The sequence below is a fragment of the Ceratotherium simum genome, chromosome 1, assembly GCF_057802395.1.
Source record: "Ceratotherium simum simum isolate JZ-2026a chromosome 1, ASM5780239v1, whole genome shotgun sequence".
Classification (NCBI taxonomy): domain Eukaryota; kingdom Metazoa; phylum Chordata; class Mammalia; order Perissodactyla; family Rhinocerotidae; genus Ceratotherium; species Ceratotherium simum.
Window position 1 is genome coordinate 47911453 of NC_141900.1, and position 26754 is coordinate 47938206.

At 36.6% G+C, this 26754-nt stretch overlaps 1 protein-coding gene across 5 annotated transcripts in view; it reads right to left on the reverse strand.

Annotated features, from left to right (window-relative positions):
• ETV1 (ETS variant transcription factor 1) overlaps window positions 1-26754 on the reverse strand; it is a 93015-nt gene that overhangs the window by 29970 nt on the left and 36291 nt on the right. For all 5 annotated transcript variants that reach the window (XM_087427090.1, XM_014788213.2, XM_087427211.1 and 2 more), the window contains 3 exons: window positions 13675-13804; window positions 10570-10758; window positions 6054-6301 (listed from right to left, as the gene is read on the reverse strand). In XM_087427090.1, the coding sequence (XP_087283216.1) occupies window positions 6054-6301; window positions 10570-10758; window positions 13675-13804 (567 nt within the window). The remainder of the gene's footprint in view (window positions 1-6053; window positions 6302-10569; window positions 10759-13674; window positions 13805-26754) is intronic.

Consider the following 26754-nt stretch of genomic DNA (forward strand, 5'->3'; position numbering starts at 1 on the left):
AGCTTTCTGGTGAAAATCAGATTTAGCTGACAAAACTTTGAAAATGACTGTTAGCTTAGTTAAATTTTAAGCTTTTGAGCTATCAAGAGTTTTAACAAAGAAAGAATGAAGTCCAATAAGAAGGCTCAGACAAACTGAAATTTCATATACTCAAAGAATTTTAGAGCGGGATGGGCCATTAATTTGCTCCTTTTCCTTCTAATAATTATTCAGCCTTTTCCAGAAGAACTACTAGGAAAAGTCACTTCCTTGACAACCTCAACTCTTGGCAATGTTTATGGTATAATTTTTAGAAGGCAATAGGGTGCATTTTAATCCTAAATATCATTTGAAGTCGTATATTTTCCTATCTCACAACAGTGAGCATCTAACAGAATAAAACTGGGGAACTATCTAATGTGAAATGTACACCCCCAAATTAGGAAGAGCACACCATAGGTCTTCATGTAGATGCTTTCATTGTCCTGGATCATGGAGAGCTTTTAAAAATCACAGAAAAATACTCAGTCCAAACATTAGAGAAAAGGATCAATAATGTATTTAAAAAACTGTGGATTAAAGTACTTATTTTGGACAATTAATTAGAAAGACCGACTGTGAACTGTGCACTAAACTAAGAACAAGAAAAACTTGGTTCTAGTTTTGGCCGTTTTACAAAATATCTGTGTAACTGATGGTAAGTTAACTTGGATAAGCCTTAGACATTTATCTGTACAACTGGGGTGTGGAGAAGGAATGTGAACTAGGTGACCTCCAAGAGCTTTCATGAGTTTTAAGATTTATAACTCTATGAAAAAACTATTTATGCCAATCTCCCAACTTAAAATAGTGCTAACAACATTTGCCACCACATAAACGTTATACACCTCCAAACTGAAAGAAGGCCTCATCAGTACCAGCAGGAGTGGCCCCAAAAAACACAGTTAAAAGATACAACAACATTTTCTTCAGGACACACATGACGTCAGCTTTCTCCCCTACCCTCTACTTCTACTTCCTCCCTTCTGAAGCTCAAGGTACGCGCTTTCCCCCATTTTCTTATTTCAGCAAATTCATCATGTCCCTGAAAGTTCTCCTTTCTCCCTCTTTATTCCCAGCTCTTAGATTAAACTGCTCCACCACATGGCTGGGAGGCAACTTTGAAATTAATTAAAGTAATAGAATAGGCCTCAAAGGCAAAAAACACCTTATTAATATATTTCCCCTCCAATTAACTCGCAGGTTATGACTTTAATACACTCCAAGTGCAAAGGAACGTAGCACTAACAGTGGTGGGATTGTAAGCACTGTGCAGGGATGAACCTGAAACCCACCAAGTATAATATTAATTCTCCTCCCACCTTTAAGGCAGTCCTGGACACAAACTAACAGAAAGTCAGTTAGGTTTGCAATGTATGAGACTATAACGTCATCCTTTACTAGCATTCTCTTCACTTAAGGACTGCTGTGACTAATTTGGACACTTCTTAAACTCTAAATGGGTTATTTTAAAATACACTTATTCTATCTGATTAGGAAAGCAGTACGTAAGCATTGTTAAAATACAAAAGAACTTCACAGGCAAAATAGAAATTGCCTATAATATCACCACCCACATATAGCCACAGTATTTCTGTACTGGGTCTTATTTTGAATGAGTTATGCTTTACACAGATAAACTTTTTTCATTTTTACTCAATAGTCTCATTTCATTAAATAATTTTTAAAAACCTGACTTCTAATGGCTGCATAATATTTCTGTTATAGATAGTCATACTTATTTTGCCATTCAATTACTATATATTTATAACATTTCCCTCTCTTTGTCGAACATTCCTGAGAGTAAAATTACCTGATCAAAGTGTATGAACATTGTGTGCTGGTATTTTCTTGAGTCAAACTTTAGTTTCATGGGCCTACCTCCTCCTAAAAACACTACCCTAAGTTATCAAAAATAAATTAAAAATGAAACAAAAGGCCAACCAATCAACCAACACATACAACTCTAATAAAATATGTTGTTATGAATATCTAAAATATTTGCCTCATTGGACATTTAGAACCTGCAAAACCTCGCATGCAAGCATGAATATGAGAAAATAACCATGATTCCATGAAAATGGGGCAGCGCATAAGGCACTCCAAATGAAGCATATTCAACCCCTTTCAACCCTTTTTATATAGTCACTCGGGCATAGGGACAAGAAAGAGAAAATCATATTAGATTCAGGAAAAACCAACCAACCAACCTAAAAACCTGTGGACTGCTTTGTGTAGCACTATTAGGCTAGAGAAGAAGAAAAGGAAAACTACAACAATCGATGTAATTGGACTGTTTAGAACTTAATATCACAAGATGTAATCATGATCACACTGTACTGGTTCACCGAATTGGCCCTAAATATTTTTTTATCATTTCGGTGTCTTCTGATCCAAGGTTTTTTCTCTTCTCCCAAATAAAAATTTCTACTCTACCAACATACTATTTTGCATTTTTTTAGTTTAAATACTCAGCAATTGAAATTGCATTCCTGTAATTATAATTATAACTAATAGACCTTCCACTTCTCATGTCATAATTAATGTCAGGCTTTATTAGAGTATAATCATGCTGCCTTTTCACTTACAAAGCTTCTTTTATTTTCACAACATTTATGTTATATTGAATTAAGCAATAAAGAGTTCTAGAGGACTTCTGAAAGGACAAGCTTTGGATCATGGATGCTGAGTAAACTGACTATGACACTTTTTTTGCACCGCTTTTAAATTACATAAAATATTTTCTAGTGTGCTATTTGCTCAATATCAACAAGTGAAGCAAGAAATCAATGACTCAGTGACAAATACATTAGATTTCCTAAAAAGATTATTTAATGTACTCCCAGCAAGGATGAAAGAACTAATGACAACAAAACAAAACACCTGGAGATTAGACTTGTTGACTGCAGTGTATGACATATACAGATGTGTCAACTTAATTGCAACAACTTGGTGGCCAGTAAAATACATTTTGATACCCACAGATTAATTTTTCATAGGCCCTGGTTACACTGTTACTTCAGTTCTTTTAGACCACATTCAGAAGATACAACTTTACCATTTAACTATTCAAGCGAAACAGAGCTGATTCCTACTAAGCGAAACAGAACTGAATCAACTGGCAATATTGAAATTAGAATTCAAAGGTGTTACATAACTTCAGCAATTTGAAATATAATTTAGAAGGGAGAAAGTAACATAAATTAATAGCTTCTCGAATATTAAATAAGTATTCCCCAAGTGATTTGCAAGGTATATGGTACACTTACAAAAGAGATGCCCTATATACCTTTAAAATAGGATACTGGACTGAATGATCGTGTCCCCCAAAATTAATTGTTGAAGCCTAACGCCTAATGTGATGATATTTGGAGATGAGGCCTTTGAGAGGTAATCAGGATTAGATTAGGTTATAAGGGTGGGGCCCCCATGGTGGGATTCATGTCCTTATAAGAAGAGGAAGAAAGACCAGAACTCACTCACTCTCTTTCTCTCTACCACGTGAGGACACAGTGAGAAAGTGGCCATCTGCAAACCAAGAAGAGGGCCTTCACCAGAAACTGAATCTGCTAGCACCTTGATCTTGAACTTCCCAGCCTTCAGAATGGTGAGAAATAAATTCTGTGGGGTAAGCTTCCCAGTCAATGGTATTTTATTATAGCAGCCTGAGCTAAGACATGAACTATGCCTTTAGGCTAAAAGTGATTGAATCTGTGCTTTTGAAGGTTGGACCGTAACTGATTCTGAAGTTCATATGACCTATGGCCCACAAATAATGCAATTAAATCTGACTACAAACCAGCTCCTATTTTTTGCCCTCATTGGAGTCTTTAAATCTCTCTCTTGTTTGGTTCAAATCTTCTCAAGAAAAGTCACACATCCTCAACATTATGTCACACACAATTATTTCATATATAATATAAATATGAGGAGAAAATATGTATGTATGTGTATATATATTTGTATGTGTATATATACCACAGAATCAAGAAAATCATTTCAATGTTAATCTTACTTAATCGTACGTAATACGATACATATAAAAACATTTCTAGAACACACAAGGAAACTTTTTAAATGCAATGCTCTACAAGTCCTTTAGAACCAATTATTTGGGCTATTTTACATGATTTCCATGTAAAGGTTCTTGAAATCATGGTGACTGAAAAAAACTATGCAGCAAATTAAAATGTGGTTTGGAGAATACGGATAATATCAGTTAGCAGGATTTGAAATTCACCACAGAGAAAAATGAATCCGATTTATAATAAAGTCCATTGTATTGCAGGATTCTTAATTATAGATGTAAATTATGGACAAATATAAAAGGTTTTAAACTGAAACCACTGTGGTACATTTCAGGATAGTCTCTAAATTACAGGCCCTGGAGCAAGCATGCAAATAAAGGCCTTCACTCCATATGTTTAAATTTTTAAAATTAAAAAACCAGCCAAACAAACTGATAAATAAATATGTTCTCTCCTCCTGTTCTTCGAATATATACCATCATAACAACTTGGAATGCCGGGTAAAATCTAGAATGGGGGGAAATCTCTAAGATTGACACTGGAATAGGATGGTATGGAGCCAGCTTCCAGTCTTCAGACCCCAGCCCATCCCACTTCCTGCCTCTCTTCCTGTCCCTCCACCCCACACTGTGCCACTCCATGCAGGCCTCATACACAGGCATAGGGGCACATCCAAGCTCCAGGCTCATCTTCCCACAAACAGCTGACCCTCGGCCACTTTCTTGGACCTAGGGGTATACACAGGAGCAGTATGCTCTGCCTTCAGAAAACTGTGCCTGGGACACCTGCTCAGGTTCTGGAAGTGGACTCAGGGCAAACTGAGCAGGGAATTCATGGGTCCTGGGTAGCTGGTATGCTTTCTAGAAGTGGAGGCATGGCCTCTGAGTGGGCAATTCCTCTTAGTCCTTTGAACTTCTTGCCCAATGAGGAGAAGTGGCCAGAGGGACACTCTCAGTTGTAGAGCTCCCTCTTGGTGAGATTTAAGGGCAGTTCATATTAAGGCAGGTAATTTTATGCAAGTTGAAAATTCAAGACCTAGAAACAATTTTCTTTCCTCAAGTAGAACTAATAGAAAAACTCAGCAATGTTATTCCAAGAGAAGCAATGTTTCCTTCATAAAGAACGTCCATAACTTTGCATCCAAACAAAAGGAAATTACATTGTTTCCAAATATTTCCAAGTCCACAACCATCTATTGGCCAGTTACAATATTATTAATATTTTGCAAGTACATGATGCCCTTCTTATAAGCATTAGCTTTTATTTCATACTTTTTCTCAAAATGAGATGTCTGAAAAACAGATGTCCTGATTTTGAGATTATAATAGGAGAAACTGAGTACAGATGAGTTAAGTAATTCTTCTAAAGTCTCGAGGTCAAATGTTGGCAAAGTTGGTGGTAACATTTGCAATAGATTTAAATGCCCCTTACTTTCAGGAAACCTCCCTTCTCCATCCTGATACACTACTTTTTGGGGCCTTTCTGGCTCAGTGATACCAAAGTTAAATTCTATGAATAAACCATAAATCCGTATTTTTGCTATCCCTCTCCTAATACGTAAGAATCCTTACTTTTCGGACAATTGAAATCTTGCCACAAATGAAAGAAAAAACAAACAGTTATAAGCAATAAGTGACCCAGTACAGAAGAATATTACCTTCTGTAAACATTGTCATTAAATGGCACTGCTGTAGCAAAATGGAAAGAAAGCCCAGAATCAAGAAAAGAAAGACAACGTTACTCTCTTGGGCCGAGAGTGCGCCTAATTTTACAAACTGCACTTTTTTGGACTGGTTTCATTTCTAGACACTATTTCGACTATCAGCTTACGCCAAACTGGTTTGTTAGTCTAACACTTCATATACAGAGAAAAATTCAAAAGAGGGATAAAATCAGTTAAGATCCCACAAAAAATGGTCAGGAGCCCATCCAGTCTGATGCCAACACTAATCAACATGACAAGCAAGTAAAAAGATGTCTTAAATGTAACTGAAGGCATGGGCCTACCTGAATCATATGCAAAATCTCTGGGTTCCTGTTTAATCATCAGAGGAGGGGGGAAGCTTTGGCTGGCCGCACCACCAACCAGGGTGTTGTGTTCATACACTGGGTCATGGTACTCCTGCTTAAAGCCTTGAGGTGGGAAGGGGATGTTTGGCTCAGACATCTGCCGTTGGTACATAGGACGTCCTTCCCTTGGCATTGTCGGCAAAGGAGGAAAGGAATTACAGGGTTCAGAAAGCTGGCGGCGAAATCTAGGAAATAAGAGAGCATGTTTCAAATAAAATGGTAACAAGCAAAACTCTTTAAAATACTGGTATGATTTTTAACTGCTTAGTTAAGGAACATGATACCAACTGACCCAAAGTGTAAATCTTTATCAAAGACCAAATCTTTCTTTCTTGGGTATGTAGCACTGTGCTTTTTAATCATAATCTGACTTGTGTTCCCTCTATTTAGTCTCTTGCAGCACCATTTTGCTACATCGCAATATGTTAAAGATGTCCTTTGAGTAGTGATAGGAGAGCAGTGTACTATTTTGAGGAAATACGTACCCTAACAGTTACAATGCCCAATTCTAAATCAATTGGATCATTTACCAAATTTTCATATTGAGAGGGTCTCAAATAATTCTATACAAGAAAAAAACAGGAAAAACAGACTCTCATCTCAAAGTATATCTTCTATCTTTTAATTCTGTTACCAAACTAATCAACAAACAAAAAAAAATCAACCAAATAAGAACCTACTTATTGGTTTTCCTTCCCTTACCACTAGTTACTAATGTAGCAAGAGAGGAATGACTCTCTTCTCAAATGGGCAGGAATCAAATCTTCAACAGTGTCCTAAATAACATTGTATTCTAGCGAGAAATAAAACTGGGAAATATTATAGAGACTGAAATCCAAGCTGGTTTTTAAAAGACCACCTTTTTACTGTCAGACAGCAACATAGAACACATTGGCTTCCAATAGCTTCAAATAAAATATCAGGTTGAATAAAAATAAGCATAAAACATACAGCAGACCTCCAAAGATGAAAATAACATGCATGCGTTGCATTGATTTGGGACAAGTCATGCTGTTAGGTCATGAGGAAGTTCTGAGGCCTTGGCAGAAGGCTGAGAGTAAGTCTCTATGCTCCTTCCTTCCTGGTTATACTGTGTAATGATTGGCTAATCACATAATCGTTCTGTTCTATGTTTCTCATCCATAATATCATTGACCCACCACAAAGATGTGGATTAATTAAAGATTTAAAAGTGCTCTAAAAATGCCCCAAGAGTGCTTAAAAATAACCTATCCAACATTTCTTTGAGCAAATATAAGCCTATTAACTCCCCCCACCAACACTAAAAGCGTTCCTGGGACTTTAATTTGGAAAGTTAACATTTAATTTTGCTACTGTTAAATGAAAATAAGGTAAAAGCTAAAGAAAGGCAATGCAATTGCTTTAGCATCTCTAAGAACACTCCATCCTGAGATTTAACTCTAGCCTCACCAGCTGCCATGGAAAGCACTGAAATTCCACCTACACCTGCAGAAAATAAACTTAGAAACTCGGATATTGCAAAACAGTTAGGCTGACTGGCACTGCATTCATTTCCCTTCTCTTGCTTATTTCATTAGCCAAAAAAAGAAACAGAAATTATCATTAAGAACTGTCAAGGAGTGAATCAGAAAATTGTAACTTGAAGTTAAAATAAGAAACCAGCTCACTTGTGAAGCCTTAAAAGGAAGTTAATAATACTTGTACTAAAATCTTTGTAAGGAATCAAGCCGTTTGTTTTTATGAGTTGACCTGATTCCAGCTGGTACTTGCTGAGGACCACGTATATATCAAACACACATGCTTCACAGGAAGCTACAAGTGCCATTGTTATGAGCCACTGACCAACTGTAAAGAGAAAGTGACTCAAGAAGCTTCTGGAAGAGAGTTAATGGGTAAGGAGAGCACGCTGATGAACTCTTGGATAAAGAAAAACAGCATGTAAGTGGTGGGAAACACTGAGAAAAAGAGACAGGGCTCCTGCACAGTGGGTTCAGGAAAACGTGCCAGAGGGCTGGCCCGAGGAACAGAATGAGCCTGAGGAAAGGAAGCAGGGTGCAGCCCAGCTGGCCATAAAGCATTCCCAGAGTGAGGTGGGGTGCCCAAGCTGGAGGGGGCTATTTGGGGAAAGGATCTGTTCCCAGAGCAAATTTGCCATTTATAACTGAGGGACTGTCAGTTGTTGGCTGGAGCCCTCCAAGAAATCCTCCTCAGAAACATACGGCTTCAGAGATTTTCCTGGGATTGGCCAGCTGGTACTGTCCTCACAACTCAGTAGGGGGCAGTGGGAAAAGACCCCGAGCTTCCCCCGAGCTTCCCTCTTATGCTTCCGGGCCGGCTGTTCTCAGTCTCCAGCATTTGACTTCAAGTAGAGAAACTAAAATGGATTTGGCTAAAGCATTTCAAGTTAGGTCACCTCAGAACAGGCATACTGCTTGATCAGCAGTCAGCTTCCATAAGAAGTAACTATTCTGCCCGAAGAGCAAATGATACAATTTATGACTCTGGCACCATTTGAAGGGTGAGAGATTCAGGTATCAAGAACTCTGGGAAGTCACCAGAAGTGGACAAAATAATACTTGCTTTCTTGTTTGTACTCTTTTTCCCTTTTAGTTCTGCACAATGTGCATCTGTTGAATGGCCCACCCTGCAATAAGATTTCTTTCATCTGTATTTACAAAACTGTTTACACAGATGCGCATACCATCATGCTCCGACAAGGTCTCAAGTCTTTGGGGTGAGGAGGGAAAGATAATAGGAAGCATTTCATAAGGAAAGCACAAGAGGACTTAGTGATGGAAACAAAGGTAGAAAAGATACAACTTAGTTTCACATTGGAAAGAATGTCTTCATCTTATCCCTTCATACTAAAAGAGTGTTACTGAATTCGAGGTTGAGTCCCATTAAATAACCTATGAAAAGCAGATCTGAGTATTCCCTTATTTTGGGAAAGTTGCCAGCGGCACCTCTTCTGGTTTCCTCTGCTGATCTAGAGATTCCTTTGGTTGAGTTATTTTTATAATGGTGTGTCAGAGCCAGTTTGCCCTGGCTTAATGTTAAATTTTCAGGAAGTTATTATTATTAATTTTTTTTTTGAGGAAGATGGGCCCTGTGCTAACTTCTGTTGCCAATCTTCCTCTTTTTTCTCCCCAAAGCCCCAGTACCTAGTTGTGTACCATAATTGTAGAGTTGTATCTCTTCTATATGGGATGCCGCCGCAGCATGGCTCGATGAGTGGCGAGTATGTCCGCACCCAGGATCTGAACCGGCGAACCCCGGGCCACCAAAGCAGAACGTACAAAGTTAACTGCTCCACCACCGGGCTGACCCCAAATTTTAAACAATTTTGACAGCCAATTGTTAAACACAGCCATCACTAAGAATTAAATCATGTAAATTTATAATTTTTTAAAAATTATGTTAGAAACAAAGGCAATAAATACTCAAAACTCGTCACTTCCTATTTATTTTACTACATTTTACTCTAACTATGCTCTTGAGGTTATGTCTATTGTATCTGTATGGCAGAAATTCTATATAATAGCGTGCTACTGCACATCTCTTTCCAACTTCACATTCAGGGTTGTCACATTGATAGCTTGGGGGGAGTATTTACATCACAGACTCAGCAAATGCTACAGATCAGGTCTTTAGGTTTTTTTCTCCCATAGAGCCTGTTGTTAAACATTTACCAGCACACCATTGGCTCTATATAAGTACGAGGTAGAAGGGGAGGGAAGAATGCTGTATATAATCAAGCTGTGTTTTAAATTGTATTATTAAGACCTCTAGTCCTCCAATGTTCTATTTAAATACAAATCTATTCATCTCCAGGAGTCAAGAATTAGCTGCTACAGCATTCTCCCTAGCTCCACACTCTGGTTCTTGCCTTGCTCCTTTCTAAGTAACACTGACTCAGTCTCTATCTCTTTAACTTTATATTTATATTCTCAGTGTCCAGGGTCATGCCTCTACCTGGAAATATTCATCACTTGGAAAGGATGGAAAATAGTTTTAATCAAATAAGTTCTACTCTGTAAAACTATGTACAGCTAAGGCATTCAATATAAGGTAAAGAACGTAATTCCATAAGCCACCTACTAAAATTAGTCTCCTAACTTTATAGAACAAGTACACACATATGCTCATAAAAATGGGATGATCTGATTTAAAGTTTAAGTGAAGCAATTTAATTCAAGCAAAGCGAAAGGGAAATGTTCAAATGTCAGTATACAGATTAATTTTCCATTTTAGCAACCAATTTAAATGTTTATAAAGAAATGTTTATAAATGACCTTCTCCACAAATTATTTATAACTGTAGATAGAGCAAGCTCTTTCCAAAAGTATTTTGCACAGATGTGCAAAATGAATACGCTCACCTTAAATCTACCATAGGTCTTAGGAATTGGAAATAGGAATTTCTTCCAAGAATGCTAAAAACAGTTTTAAAAAAAATGGTATTTGCAGTTTACCTGTGGTCCATGGGGTAGCTGCTGTCTTGTATGGACTGCGAGGGAGGGAGGTGAGCTGGGAAGGCGCGGTCAGGTTTCGGAGTGTGAGTTGAGTTTGGAGATGCATGATGCAGTGGGGACACTGGAGTGCTGGATGGTGTTGGTGGGTTGGAGGGCCTCATTCCCACTTGTGGTTTCTGATCATAGGCACTACCCAAGGAACAAAAGAAAAGAGAATATTTGTTTCTTTGCAGCAATTAAAAAAATTTTTTTTTCCAACCCAAGAGAAGAAAAAATATTTTAGGTTTAAGTCACGAGTAAGTTAGAATTTTCTGATTTTTGGTTTTTGTAATTCTAGAACATGAAATCTGCAAAATCACCATGACCTTAAACAAAAAAATAGCATAATTAATATATCATTTGGAAACAGCATATATATATATATAAAACATATATTTTTACTACATATACAAATAATTTAGTATGAGGAAAATCACTGTCTATGAGAGCATCAGCATTATTTCCGTCTATTCTTGAGACGTCTCCTTGAGCAAGTTCGATTGATTTTTTCCTAAATTATTAGATATTTCTGATATTATACTTCTCTGTGGTGGAATTTTAAGAAGGCAATGCTTTTGCCTTATTTTCATTTTTTAATGTAAAATAAATGATGCCTGGCATTAACTTCCTTACATGGGATAATAAAGATTAATGAGGCAAATTTAAATGTCTCTTATATACTTAAACTTTCTTGGAGTATAAGAATGGGTACAAAACAGTGTTCTTAATAATAATATCCTATTGTCATAGTCTAGTTTCTAAACACAATTATGAAAGAATAAAATGAGTAAGCTTATTTTTATATACATTATGAATTTAAGCTGCTTTCTTTTGTGTAGTTCACAAGAATGTGATTTAACTAATTTTTGTAATCTAAAAAATATTTTATTGAAAACAATTTTACTTACATTTCTAAGTATAAAAGGTATTTCTAGGTTAAAATACTATAAATACTATGCTTTTAAAATAAAAAGCATTCATCAATATAGATTGTCTCTTCAAAAAAGAAACGTTCTTTTTTAATTGACTTACGTAGTAATTTATTCTGTTGCTCCATCTATACAACAGTATTACATCCAAGTGCAAAAATACTTTACAGCAGTGAAGGCGTGCGTGAGGCATCAGTCCGCTCTTATGCAACAATATTCGTATTATGTTTTTTTTTTTGTTTTTTTTTTTTTTTTTTTTTTTAAAGATTTTATTTATTCATTTTTTCCCCCCAAAGCCCCAGTAGATAGTTGTATGTCATAGGTTCACATCCTTCTAGTTGCTGTACGTGGGACTCGGCCTCGGGTTGGACGGAGAAGTGGTGCCTTGGGGCGTGCCCGGGATCCGAACCCCGGCCGCCAGCATCAGAGCGCGCGCACTTAACCGCTAAGCCACGGAGCCGGCCCTCGTATTATGTTTTGTTCTCTCTCTTTCCATTACCAATATTTCTGAATGAGAACTCTTCTTTTATAAAATGGTTCACCTGTCTCATTCCCACATAAAAAGAAAAAATGATACACCTTCTGCTCTAGGATATTACTCTTTTCTCCTGCATGAAATGCTGTATTGAGTCATATTGTTTGTATAGAAATGGAAGTACCAGAATTTAATCCATATATCATTGCAGGAATTATTCGTCTCCAAAAAGAACCTCAAAATATTCAGGCAATTCTTCTACTACTAATTTTTTAATGTCAGATATGTCATATAAAACAGTAGTTAATTCATAGTCACACTTCTGATCATGCTGAAATGCAATGACTTCTATACCTATTTGGTTCACTAGTTAAAAATTCTTTGATATGTTACAGCAACTAGAAGGATGTGCAGTTATGACATACAACTGTCTACTGGGGTTTTGGGGGAAAAAATAAATAAATAAAATTAAATTAAAAAAAAGAGGGCAAACCTCTAAAAAAAAAAATTCTTCGATATGTTAAATATTCTGTGAATACATAGTACTCTTAAAGAGAAAATGCAAAAATCAAAAACATTGCAAAATAAAACTCAGTTTGATCAGTATTGTTTTATCTGCACTCAGTATGTGTTAATAGTTAGCTTCTACAAGAGATCTTTTTTATAAAAGCTTTAGAGTTTCAATTGCACTGACTCATAATTTCAGGCTCTGGTGACCTCCTGGAGAAGCAGATTATAAAAGACAGTTTGCAAGAACAAATAGTAATAGAATATCCAAGCTGTGAGACTGCATAAAGCTAAGTTTCTTGAATATTATATCTCTTGGATATAAAAAGTACATATAGTAAACATACGAGGAAATAGAAAACTCCTTTGGATCATAATGTCTCATAAACTTAAAATGTAACTTATAAAACTGCAAATATTTGTAATCATTTTTATAAGTTTTCAAACTAACTCCTTTTAAGAACTAAGTTTCTACAATAATTGAGAGTAATAATATTTAATATACAAAATCAACTTTTTCCTTATGCAATTATGTAATTTACGAAAAGTAGCAGAATGCAATTTACTGTGAAGGGTTTTTAATGAACATATATATTATCAAATTTTCCAACAAATGAACAATGTACTTTTACTGCTCCACCCTTTCTTATCAGCAGAAAGAACAACTGGCTTTTTAATAGATAATTGCCTCTGCTAAGCCTTATAAAATTCTAACTTTATTGCAATTGTCCATGAACGCATCTTATAGATCATCTGCAAAGCCTGTCGGATAACTAATGTACTGCTCAGACCTGCCAAATGTTTCATTTTTTTCTACAAACTCCATCTAAAGTGCATAATGCATTCATTCTAATGAGAACTTTCAGTAGCTGCTCATGCCAAGTAAGACCCTCTTTCCAAACTCAGGATGCATCACTACAGTAGAAAAGCAACTAACAATTTGGAAGAAAATTATTGCTTTAAAATGATTCTACAAGTGTGTGATCAGATGGTAAACGGTTCTTCAGAGTTCTGCGAAGTGCATTATTACCCAATTAGCTTGTTGTATGCTGAAGATGTAATGCTTATAAAATATGACTTGAGATTTTATATTGTTCTGGACTTTTTGCTTCAATAAGAACCACCACCCTCTATATATACACCTGTTTGCTTTACCTGACATTGTACAGGCACTTTTCTCCATAGCTGAATTTAAAGGGCTGTTCTTGACTGCAGGCAGAGCCGAGTTCTGAACATGGACTGTGGGGTTCTTTCTTGATTTTCAGTGGTAGGCCATGAAAAGCCACTAGAAAACAAAGTAAAAATACCCACACAAATGAAATGCAATTAGGAATTAAGTATATTAATCTGTTCTATTTCTTTTGCTTAAAACGTCACCAACATTTCATATTAACTTACGTATATAAGAAGAATCACATTTGATGAATTCCATGGAAGAAAATATTCTGGAGCATCTTCATATACTCCTTTTCTGCTTTGATTGTATAACAAAATGCATGCTTGAACTCTCTCTTATTACTTAAGTAAAGTGAATTACTTGTAATTTGCTTAGCTGATATTAACAATACCAGAAGCTCAGTTTTCAGAAAGTAAGTTTTGAAAACATTTCAGAGAGATTTCCAACGACTAAAGCAGAAAAACATACAACTGATTATCTAAGAATTAACTGAAGATTGGAACATAATTTTAAGCATTTTTGAAAGAAAAATATCTCAAATGCATCAATAGTAATGGTTTAACGGAAAGACAACTGGACTATGAGAAAAAAAATCCAGGTGCAGGTCCAGTGGTAACTGATGATACTTTAGGCAAAAAACTCAACATCTCTGATGCCAATGCTCACCTATAAAATAGAGATAAAAGTACCGCCCTAACTACTTAACAGAATTTTGAAGATGAATTGTGATAAATATGTTAAAGTTGTTTGTCACATCTAATCCACCATAAAACAATTATTCTATATCAGATGATTTCTCCTTTTTCATATGACTTAATGTATGGTTATGCTTATATTCATTAATGCTTAATATAATACAAAGATCATATCATAAAATATGAAGAAATAAGTATATTTAGGGAGAAATCATAGCTTTAAAAACTAATAAATAAATAACACTATATATTTTATTCTTGTATATGAAACTGGAAAAATACATATTAGAGATCTTATCAGAATAATTGAAGTTTTAGTATAAATGGAAATTTAGTAAAAAGATATGAGAAAAATAGATATGAGAATGGATTTTACTTTCATGTACAATATGCACAAGTATGACTAATCAAGGGATAAACACAAGAAGGACACACGTTCTGGAGATTTATTTTAACTCCTATAAAAACTTGAATTAAAACAAAATTTTAAGTCTGTATTCTATAAAGGAAGATAACAGAAACTTTGTGGTTTATGATGCCATTCAACCTTGATCACGACATTACAGCATTATAAACTTGTACTAGCTTGAATATCATACATAATGTTAATATAAGTATTTGATATCAAGAACTTCGAAGCTCTAGGAAAATAAAAGCTATTTGTTTATATATACACATACTTTCAAGAGAAATGTTCAATGGCACTCAGGAGCCATCTGAAACATCATAGAAAATAAATTTTCTATGATAAAGAAAAAATAAAAAATACAGAAATAAACAAATTTCACCCAAATTAGTTGTCTAATGAAAAATTAATAAACAATAGTAAAGTTATTTCACTGAGTGGTCTATTTCTTTTTTTTTTTTTTTTTTTTTTTTAAGATTTTATTTATTCAGTTTTTTCCCCCCAAAGCCCCAGTAGATAGTTGTATGTCATAGGTTCACATCCTTCTAGTTGCTGTACGTGGGACTCGGCCTCACGTTGGACGGAGAAGTGGTGCCTCGGGGCGCTCCCGGGATCCGAACCCGGGCCGCCAGCATCAGAGCGCGCGCACTTAACCGCTAAGCCACGGAACCGGCCCTGAGTGGTCTATTTCAAAGAATGTTTTTAATGTAATATGTATTTAATATGCATAGTCAAAGTAGAGAGTACAGGAATAGAAACAAAGGAAAAATTACATGTATCTTCATATGACAAGGGTGCACATGTTCATTGACTTTACCAAGTCAGAAAGTTATAATTTATTAACTGTCAGATGGAAGAGGCTTGAGAACCTCAAGAATCAATTATAATATGAGGATTTGTTTGGTTTCTGTTTTCAACAAACCAAGTATAAAAAAAAACTTTGTGATAAATAAGACATTTGAATCTGGACTAAGTATTAGATATTTAAGAAATTATGGTTAATTTTGTTACATGTGATAATGAAATGGCAGTTGTACAAAAAAAGGTTTCAAGTTAGAGATTCATAAAGTATTTACAGATAAAAGAATAAAGTGTCTGGGATTTTCTTTAAAATACTCTAGAAAAAAATGATATATGGGAGATGAATCAATTTAGAAAAATGTTGATAAATGTTAAAAGCTGATTGATAGGTAGGTGGGAGTTCATTATATTCTCTTTACTTTTATCCAAGTCCTAAATTTTGCATAATGAGACATTTTTAAAATGTGAAAAAAACACAAGGATTTAAAGTAGTATTCTATAAGAAAATTCTCTCCTGCGTATATGTGTGTATGTGCTACTTTTTAGAATGACAAATATTACATGATGCAACTTTTGGAATACATTAACCGTACATTTGTTGCTTTTCTTAACAAATAGTTTTCAACTATTTATTAGTTCTTTGAACATATATAGCAAAATGTGTATACCCAAGTTTAGCACTTTCGATTAAGTAGTAGGGTTTACATTTTCTTAAGAAAAACCAGTAGCAACATATAAGGATCTCAATTTGTCATTCAAAGAAGTAAGCAATCATTCTACCTGAGAGATCAGACCTAATTTATATGAATAAAACTTGATAAGACCTCAAAAGCTAATAAATGTGCAGTATGATGCAAAGTTTATCATATTTGTCAAACTATCAGGCATATCAGAGACTATTATTTCAATAATACCATATTTTAAAAGTCTTCAGGACCATGAGGTAGGAAAAGATTAGTGAAGAAGAGACAAAACCATAAAAAAATAATTTACATCCGAATTAAATCTTCAGTGAAATTAAGAACTCTTCATCAAGACACTATTAAAAGAGTACAAAGTAAGATACAAACAGCAATAAGATGTTTACAATAGAAAAGATCTGACAAAGAACTTGTATTCAACATAATAAAAATTGCTACAGGGCCAGCCCTGTGGCTTAGCGGTTAAGTGCTCGCGCTGCGCTGCTGGCAGCTCGGGTTCGGATCCCGGGCGCGCACCAACGCGCCGCTTCTCCGGCCATGCTGAGACCGTGTCCCACATACAGCGACTGGAAGGATGTGCAGCTATGGCATACAACTATCTACTGGGGCTTTGGGGGAAAAAATAAATAAATAAAATTATTAAAAAAAAAGTTTTAATAAAAAAAATAAATAAATAAGAATTGCTACAAATTAATAAGACAAAACAAATGACCCAAAAAAGTGGGCAAAAGACTTGAACAGGCAGTTCATAAGAGAAGATATCAAAATGGCAAAACAAATGAAAACCAAAAAAAGCATACATGAAAAGGTATTCAACATCATTAATCATCAGGAAATTGCAAATAAAACCCAATGATATTATCACTATAGACCCACAAGAATGGTTAAACTGCAGAAGATTGGCATTGCAACATTTGAAGAAGACCCAACATAACAGGAACTTATATAGATGCTGCTGAGAGTATAAATTGATAAAAAACACACTGGGAAAATTTGGGCAGTATCTACTAAGGCTCAACATAAATCTACCTATGATCCAGTGATTACACTCTTACATCCAAGAGAAAGGACTGCATACGTTCACCAAAAGACTTGTATAAGAATGTTCATAGCCACTGTATTCATAATAGCAAAAACTGGAAAGATTCAAATGTTCATTAGCAGGAAAATGGATAAATAATTTGTGGCATATTCATAGAATATAATAGTATACAAGAATAACAAGGAACAAATTACTGATACTTGCAGAAACATAGATAATCTCGTAGACATGAAGTTGAGTAAAAGAAGCCAAGCACCAAAAAAGTATGTAGCATATGAATTTCAAGAACAGACCAAACTAATTGATAGTGAAAGAATCCCCTTCTATTGGTGGATGGGAATGCTAATGGGGGAGAAAGGGCACTAGTAACCTCCTACAATGCTGGAAGTATTTTATATCTTGCTCTTGGGGGTGGCTATATGAATATATACATATGTAAAATTCATCAAGCTGTACATTTAAGATTTTTGCATTATAATGAATGCACATCTCAATAAAAAGGTTAAAAAAATTTGAGGGGCATCAAGTAATGCTATACAAATTAAGATATTTTAACATATCTGGCCTCATGTTCCACAAGACATCTGAGAATATGCTTCAACTTCACAAGATAAATAATTCCAGATGGGTCAGTGAGGAATGACAAGTCTGTGGCACCATCAGGAATGGTTGCTAGCATGACAACAGCCTCCTATCAAAACGTCCACCAGTATCAACCTAGTAGCAAAAGGCATGATCCATCCTAGTGGGTACGCTGTCTGGAGCTCAAGTGCTTTCAGATTGGCCCCACGAGCTTCACAAAGTGACTTTAGAAGAAAGGACATAAGGATTCCCAAAGTGTTATCAGAGGCAAGTTGGTCCCTAAATGCCGAATCCCCAAATCAAGCCAATCATCAAATTACCCAGAGAAGTTTTGAAAAAACAGGGATTCCCAAACCCCATATGTTATAGGTTGAATTGTGTCCCCCTGCCCCCAAATTCATATGTTGAGGCCCCAGTACCTCAGTATGTGGCCTTATTTGGAAGATTAGTTAAAATGAGGTCATTAAGGTGGGATGTAATCAAATATGACTGGTGTCCTTATAAAAAGAGGGAATTAGAACACAGAGACACTCACACAGGAAGAACGCCACGTGAAGATGAAGGCAGAGACCAGAGTGATGCTCTACAAGCCAAGGAATGTCAAAGACTGCCAGCAAACCCCCAGAAGCTAGGAGAGAAGCATAGAATAGATTTTCTCTCATAGCCCTCAGAACCTTGCCAATACCTTCATCTCAGACGTCTAGCCTCCAAAACTGTGAGACAATAAATTTCTGCTTTCTAAGCCACTCAGTTTATGGCAGCCCTCGCAAAGTAATGCACCACTTCCAAAACTGATTCACTAAGGCTGGAATATAGATCAAGATTTTGTATCTTATAAAATTTTCTAAGTGATTCCCATAACTGGGCAAATTTCAAATCCACTGTAATGCTTGGCAACACCTGGATCCAGTGTGTGCTGCATTGAAATAGGTCCAGTACTTGAAAAGACTTAAAAAAATCTAACGTCTTCCTTTTCACTAGATGCCGATGCCCAAGGACTCTCATGGTTTCTCCAACTCAAAAAGGTTAGGGTTCCCCTACCCTCTCCATAACACATTCAATGTGTGTGGGCCTCTTAATCACTGTGAGCCCTTGGAATTGTGATCTTTTTTTTTCTAATCATAAGCCAAATACGTAATCCAATGAATCTGAGTTGGCTAGAATTTTTTTTCTTAATCGCTGTGTGTGAGGAAAAAAGAAGCCAACCTGTAGATCTTCAACATTTTGCACAAGAACCACATGCTACTTTATTTTCCTCGTTGTCACTTTCCTACTTCCTGGAGATTCTATGTCACAAAAATGACTTCTCTTATTTATTCTTAAATAAGGGTAGTATAGAGACTCCCATCGGTGAGGGCTGAGCTGAGACCACGTTGGGTATTTATTTCATCACAGGGCTGAATGTCTGAGCGTCTGCTAACAGGCAGTTTTCCAGCTCACTGGCACAGGCACAAGGAAAGCAGCACATTCATTTTGTGCAATTTGCTTTACCTTCCCACATGGAGTTGGTGCATGTAAAAGGCTGTTAAGTACTAAATTATTCCTTATCAAATCACCATCATCTGGAGTCATGATCAACACTAATTAAATTACTTTCGCTGAACATGGCTCCAGCCTGCTGCCGAGGCCGAGGCTGCTCGGTACATTTCATTTCGCTTACTGTACTGTCCTTGCCGGGTCTGGAACAGAGAGCTACAAGCATCTGCATTGTTTGTAGTTTTAATTAAAGTGAATCTTTTCTTCTTCAAGTGTATCAAATCAAGTGAGTTAACTCCTTCATTTCATTTACAAAGAAGTGATGGTTCAAAATGATATTATACCTTTATCCCCAACTTCAGACAGTTCAGATAATTTATCTGTGAAATCTGCAGGCTTCCTCAGGCATTCCTCAAACACATTTCCCTGCAAACTTTTATGACTCACAACTCCTCCGGACAATCAGATATTGAGGAGGAGAAGCAGAAAGAACACTCAAGAGATGCATCTTGCATTTTTTCTTTGATGGAGGCCTGACCTTTAAAACCACATCTTAAGGCTGACTAATGATGACTGAGTTCTAATGGTTAAATTTAAGAGCTCCAAAATACCAGGACTTCAAAAAATGCACTTCCAAAATAAACTCAACCACTTCTTAATTCAAAAGTTTACTTGGGGTTATGGTATTTGTCGCAAAGTATTTGTTAAATTAGTAATTGTTTTCATTTTAGAACTATGAATTATGAGGCATCATCTTGCTTCCATTTTCTTCCCGCCTACATTTTAGAACAGAGGCACAATGTTGTTGTCCTTCACTAGAGCATAGAAATATCCTCGGCTTTCCAGTGCAACAATGCTGGTATACAACGTCTTTGGTTGAGGGCAGACATAATAAATCACGTTTGAACACCTAAAATGTAGATGGAGATAATAAACTTAAAAATTTGCCCATAGCGGAATAATTTCCCAAACAATCATAACATTGGAGCATTTTTTTAGTCCCATTAAACTGAAAACAGACCACGTTTGTTATGACTGACTGGTTCATGTTCATCCAGAGAATAAACAATGAAATCTACGAATCAAGTTTCTATTTACATCTCTATAATGAAGATGATGTCTTGAAATTAATGTAAGATAATATGTTTAACTGTAGGTGTCGACTTAACGAACTGTGGTTGAGTTTGGAATCCTGATAAAAACACTAGCTATGATTTTTTTTTTTTAAATCTCAAATTTATATGGTAGTATAGGGTTTTCAAAGAATCTTCACCCACTCTGATTCTCATCATTCAAGACAAGAAGGACATTTATCATCATTCCCATTTTGCAAAATTTTTAAAAAGACATAAAGAAGCTAAGCATCATGTCTAACTAAAGACACAGGACTAACTTATAACAGATTAAGAATTAGAGCCCTGGGCTTTTGGCTGCAACTCTTGAACCCTTGAGTATATAATTCAATTTATTTTGAATAAACACACTTAGAATTTCTTTCATGCATGGGCACCACTATAGCACCGTATCAGATGTTTCTTGGTCCATTTATTCCTCCATTAATTCATTCATTTACAATGGCCCAGATACTATGCCAGGTGCTGAGAGGGAGAGGGAATATACGGAACTATAGAATGAAGATGAAGAGTAAGACACAGTCCTTACCATCAAGAGCTCATATAAAACCAACTAGAGCTTTATTTAGGTTTTTTTGTTGTTGTGAGGAAGATCAGCCCTAAGCTAACATCTGCCAATCCTTCTCTTTTTGCTGAGGAAGACTGGCCCTGGGCTAACATCCGTGCCCACCTTCCTCCACTTTATATGGGACGCTGCCACAGCATGGCTTGCCAAGCAGTTGCATCAGTGCGCGCCCGGGATCCGAACCAGCGAACCCTGGGCCGCCGGAGCGGAGCGTGAGCACTTAACCGCTTGCGCCACCAGCCGGCCCCATTATTTAGGGTTTTTAAAAAACGTTTTCTCTAATAAAGATGTGAGCCAGTATTCTTAAGTTTGATTAATTTGTGTACATGCGATGCATATTTCTGTATATATGACCTTAATAATATATTCTTGGCACTGGTATCTAAATGAAAACACTTCTCGAGCATTCGTGCTTGCTTTTAGGCACTATGCCTTCTTTCATTTATTACTGTGACCAAAGGCATTTAAAAATTCACATCACTCATATTCCACTGAAAGAAAAATGTTGCTATCCAACATCTAAAGCTTCCCCTATACTCTGATAACAAAAATGTCACAAGTGATAGGTTCCCTTCTATATGTGGACAATGAATGTAAATACAGTGATGAGTTGTCTTGGCTCTGACCTTTCACTCTGCTTTCCTCCCAACTCTTATGATACGAGTGAAATAGAGTAGCAATTTCTGTGAGTACAGAACAATTACCCTGGGAAGAGAAACACATTTTTGATTACTACCTTTCTAAACAAAACCATGTCTTTGAATCAAATCTATAATTTTTGGAACAAAACTAGGTAGGAACACAAGGCTTTGATGAGAGTCTCCTGATTTTGGTGTTGAGATTTCTGGTCTGCTCAAAAATTCTGTTTTAGAATAGTCTACTATACGACGTTCTAGAACAGAGGCTGGCAAATTACAGCTCATTGGCCAAATCCAGTTTCCCACCTATTTTGATAAATGATGTTTTATTGGAACACTGTCCCACCCATTCATTTAGGTATATAGTCTAGGGCTACTCTGAATTACAATGGAGGAGTTGTGACAGAAACTCTATGACCAAAAAGCCTGAAATATTTACTATCTGACCCTTTACACAAAAAAGTTTGCTGATCCCTATTCTAGAACATGATCTACAATGAAAAAGGAGAAAGAAAACATCAAAGTGGCTAGATGGAACAGTGATGGGTCTGGCTAAAATAATCAACAAAAGACATTTAATTTTGCTTCATTAACTCTTTGTTTACCCTCTCAAAACCAAGTGTGCAGACTTGTGTAGCCAATTTACGGGGATATACACAAACACGGTGATGAAAAAGGACACAGAATTGAGGCTCTAAAACACTACAAATTTATGTGCTTTGAGGAATTTCAAGGCATTTATTTAGACCATGGTTAGGTTATACACGGAGAATTTTTTACACTTGTCTACAAAATATAACTGAGAAAGTCAAAACAAATCATTCTGTGGACACTAAAGTGCTTGTAAAAAAAAATTCACTTGGCCGTAGCAGAGAATTAAAAAAAAAAAAAATCTGTAAAAGGGGAAAAAAGTAAATGGTATACATAAATTAGATTATTTAAGACCAGAAACAAGCATGGCATGAAAAATGCATGCAGCCTTTCATACAAATATATGTAGCTAGGAATAGACTCACTAGATGAAAAGTATTCACTTTAAGTTAATATCACTTCAATTTCAGGTGATAAGTGGATGGCAATGACCTCAATTAGTACTCAGTTAAATTCCAGAAGCAAAGGGGAAGGCTTGTGTACAAATAAAGACAATAGTGTCACATGCTCCTTAAATCCATCTTCCAAGACACTCAGAAAAGCAGCACGCACTTCTGCTGCATCTGAGCCTCTCAAAGATTCTTTTCCAGTACATTTACCCCCCCCAGCCCTCCCCACCCCCACTGTGTACACATACCACTCACACACACACCAACATCCATTACTAAAGGGCCTAATCTCAGCTATCAGCGGAGTGCCTGTATGGGGCCATTAAACCATTTCTCTTGTTTACAGTGCCTGAAGAAAGATGTGAATTATGTCTGTGACAAAACAAGCGATAACATCTCTAAACTGCTATCAAAATGCAAACTGAAACACATATAAGGACAGGGCTCCTGATTCGAGTTTTCATGATTTTCCATTATTCGCAGCATCGGGAAATACATTCACCTATAACGTTCCCAAGACAGGAATTTAGACCACAGCACAGCAGGTTCATATTTATTTTTTTAATAATATTCTTTAAGTAGAGCAGTTATAAGAAAGATGATACAATGTTTTTAAAGGAATATCATCAGTTGGGATAGATCCCATAACTAGTTTGCCGTTTGCTGTTATTTTGGCAACATGTAAGATGCTGTTGAGTGGTAATCACAAAGGCAAAGTAAGGGAGATTCTCACCCCTTGTTATGAATCTCAGAATTTTTGAACTGAAGAAGATATTAGATATGATCAAGTTTTATGGATTGAGCTAGTGTTTGTACTCACAAATTTTTGTGCTAAAGGAATCGTAGGTGGAAGCCTAAGAGGTAAAAAGATAAAAAAAAAAAAAAAGAGCTCCTTTTATTACAGGAAGGCAAAGGTCATACATCTGCCCCTACCTTTGCTCCCAGAAGTAAATACTCAGCACCTGCAAGGAACTTCCTGGGCAGTTTGGAAACCAGAACTGAGTCTCAGAGGAACCACACATTTCTCAGAAGAGGGTATCAAACTTTTTTTTCTAATACCAAACTCCTATCAGTAACAGTGACGGCACACTCTATTGCAGGGGTTCCTGAATGGTCTTTCCATGGGTGTACCTGAATAAAGAAGGGGATGCAGTTTGAAAAAGTCCCGGAGGTGATCCTGTACCCCAAAGCCCCATCCAGAATCGGATGTCTACAGACTTGGAAACTAGTGCTGAGGATAGAGCCAAAATCAGAAGCCAGGGGTCCTCACAGCCTGCAGAGTAAAGCCTTCTGATGATGGTAGAGCCTCACAAGACAGTTATTTCTTAAAAGTACACTTAATAATTCAAGTCTCTCTACATTGCAGAGTACCATTACACTAGCTTAATAGAATAGAATGAACAAGTGTTCTGGGTTTGGGCCTGTCTTTCTTCTCTTCAAAAAACAGTGATACCAAGACGTGACCAACGCTCACTCATCTCAACGTCACTTGTCCACCAGTGCTGATGATCTAAACCAGAGCTTGCCAACATTTCTGTCTGGGTCACAGATTGGTTTCAAATAATTTCAAATAGCGGCGATCATTTAAAAATCAGTTTCAAAATCTTTTTCTGGTTTAAAAATCCAAACTTCTGGCTTCTCTGGAAAAAACACAATAACAGCAGCATTATGTCCACTTTCCAGCCTGAAAAGGACTGCAGCAATTAGTTGAGCCCATTATCAGCTGCCCCTCTGGCCAAGACCTGTGTTCCTATTTGCTACAGTTCCCATGATCCCTACCACTCCATACTCCACCATCTCTTGCACTAAATTCACTGCACTCAGTTATATCCTTGCCAAGCCAGTCTCCTATCCCTTATCTAACACATAGCTAAGAAATCATTAGTGAGTGTGTTTCCACATGTGGACATGTGTGTGCACATACACACACACACACCTTTTCTCCCATATCACCTCTAATTAGCAAAAATAAATATTACAAAACTCACATTACACTGTGGCTGAGATACTCAAGTACTCCTTCTCAGGCAATAAGGCATAATGGCAAAGCTGGCAGGCACTTAACATCTACCTGGTTTTAAATCTTGCCACTGGCACTTATCAGCTGTAAGACTGGGCAAGCCACTTAACCTCTCTGTGCTTCAGTTTCCTCATCTATAAAATGGGGGTGATAATAGCACCTGCCTGATGGCATTGCTGATAGGATTAAACGAGACACTACGTGTGAAGTGTGTGGTAAGTGCTCAATAATGTTAGCTATTGCTGTTGCTATTATTCAGACCCAGAATCACTGGGCATTACAGCTAGAAGAGAGCACGCAGATCATCCAGAAACATAACACAGAGTGGTTAAGAGCATGGAGACTGAATCTTGGCTTTGCTACTTACTAGCTAAATGACTGCTGGTAAACTAGGTAATTGCTATGTGATTCAGTTTCTCCGTATGTAACAAGAGGCTTATCCCAAGCCTTCCTCACCGGGTGAACTACTTTTTCTATTTCATCTTGTCCCCAATTTCACTTTAGTCAGTCAGCTACATATTAAGAGCAAAAAATTTATACCCTGACAGAAGGAAAAAGCAAACAGTGTGGTCTGGTAGAATGGGCACTGGATTAAAGTCAAGTAATCTGTACCTAGTTCCTACCCCACCCTAACTAGCTGCATGACCATGGGCAAACTGTGCAACTTCTCTGGGCTTCTGTTCCTAATCTACAAAACGAAGACATTAGACTAAGTAATCTTTCCTTGTAGCTCTAAAATTTAATGCCTGAGTGTAAGTACCTGCTTGTTGATGTCAGAGAGAAGAGAAAAATGTAAAGATTTGATACGAGAATTCAAAGGGCATGACATTCTGAGGCCACACAGAGCTCTACACACCTCAATCATAACTGAGGGCATTACTGCATTTTCGCAAACAGTGGTCTCTGATGAGCCTTAATCATCATGAAAAAGCAAAGGCGAGTGTAATCTACTATATTCAAGAAGGGAGGGTACATAATGCACATTAGCAAGGTGTACATATGGTTAACATTTTAAAACACTTGATGCTTTAAAGTGTTTCACGGACCACCTACTTTCCAGTTGATGTCGGAAAGTAATATGCTATTATATTAATAAAACAAAAAGTAGAATAAAAATACAGAAAGTTATATTCTTAATTTTAAAAGCATCAGAAGAACCATTAATTGAAAAATAAAGAGACCAAGTACAGAATGTGTTGCTTCTTTCCTCTAAATTTTAAAGCCTAATCCTGCTATCACAGTACTTTAGCAATAGTGGCACTAAATGATCCTCATCTTCACAGTCTAATTGCTGGGAGAAAGTGCCCTGGGAGGAAAACTGGTTCTTCCATCTGGAAAAGGGCAAGAATAAGGAAAGGAGGCCTAACGTATGAACAATCCAAATCTAATCAGTTTTGAATTTTGCATTGGCTCCAAATCAGATCTTCCTACCCCTACTGGTCCAGTAGATGGAAAGCAGCACGACACTATTTTTTTGGAAACAAATTCTGTACGGTGAGCCCAAACATACAGTACTTCATATCCAACTGGCAGGCATAAAACCTGAACAAGCTGCAGCTATTTGAGAAACAAATCTAATAAATTGAAATGAAGTTCTGAATCAGGATGCCCACCCAAAGTCACACCTCTCAAAAATTGCTCTACTTAATAAATTACCTAACTATGACCTTATAAATATGAAAAACATGTCTTCTGCAGAAATTGTTCCTCTTTGCTTAAATATGGATACTCTTTAAGCCCTACAGAGTTACAAAAATAAACATTACTTCTCTGCCTAGTAATTCTGTAATTTCTTTCAAATAATGGACTGCACTATTTGGAAAAGACTGGGTGGTACCTATTATTATTCCTCGCTGAGTAGCGGCTGGAAGATCCCAATGCTACCTGCTGTTTCTCAGTCTAGCATGAAGAAGTTCTGAGGAATGCTGTGACAGATGGGCTCTGCAGAACACCCAGACA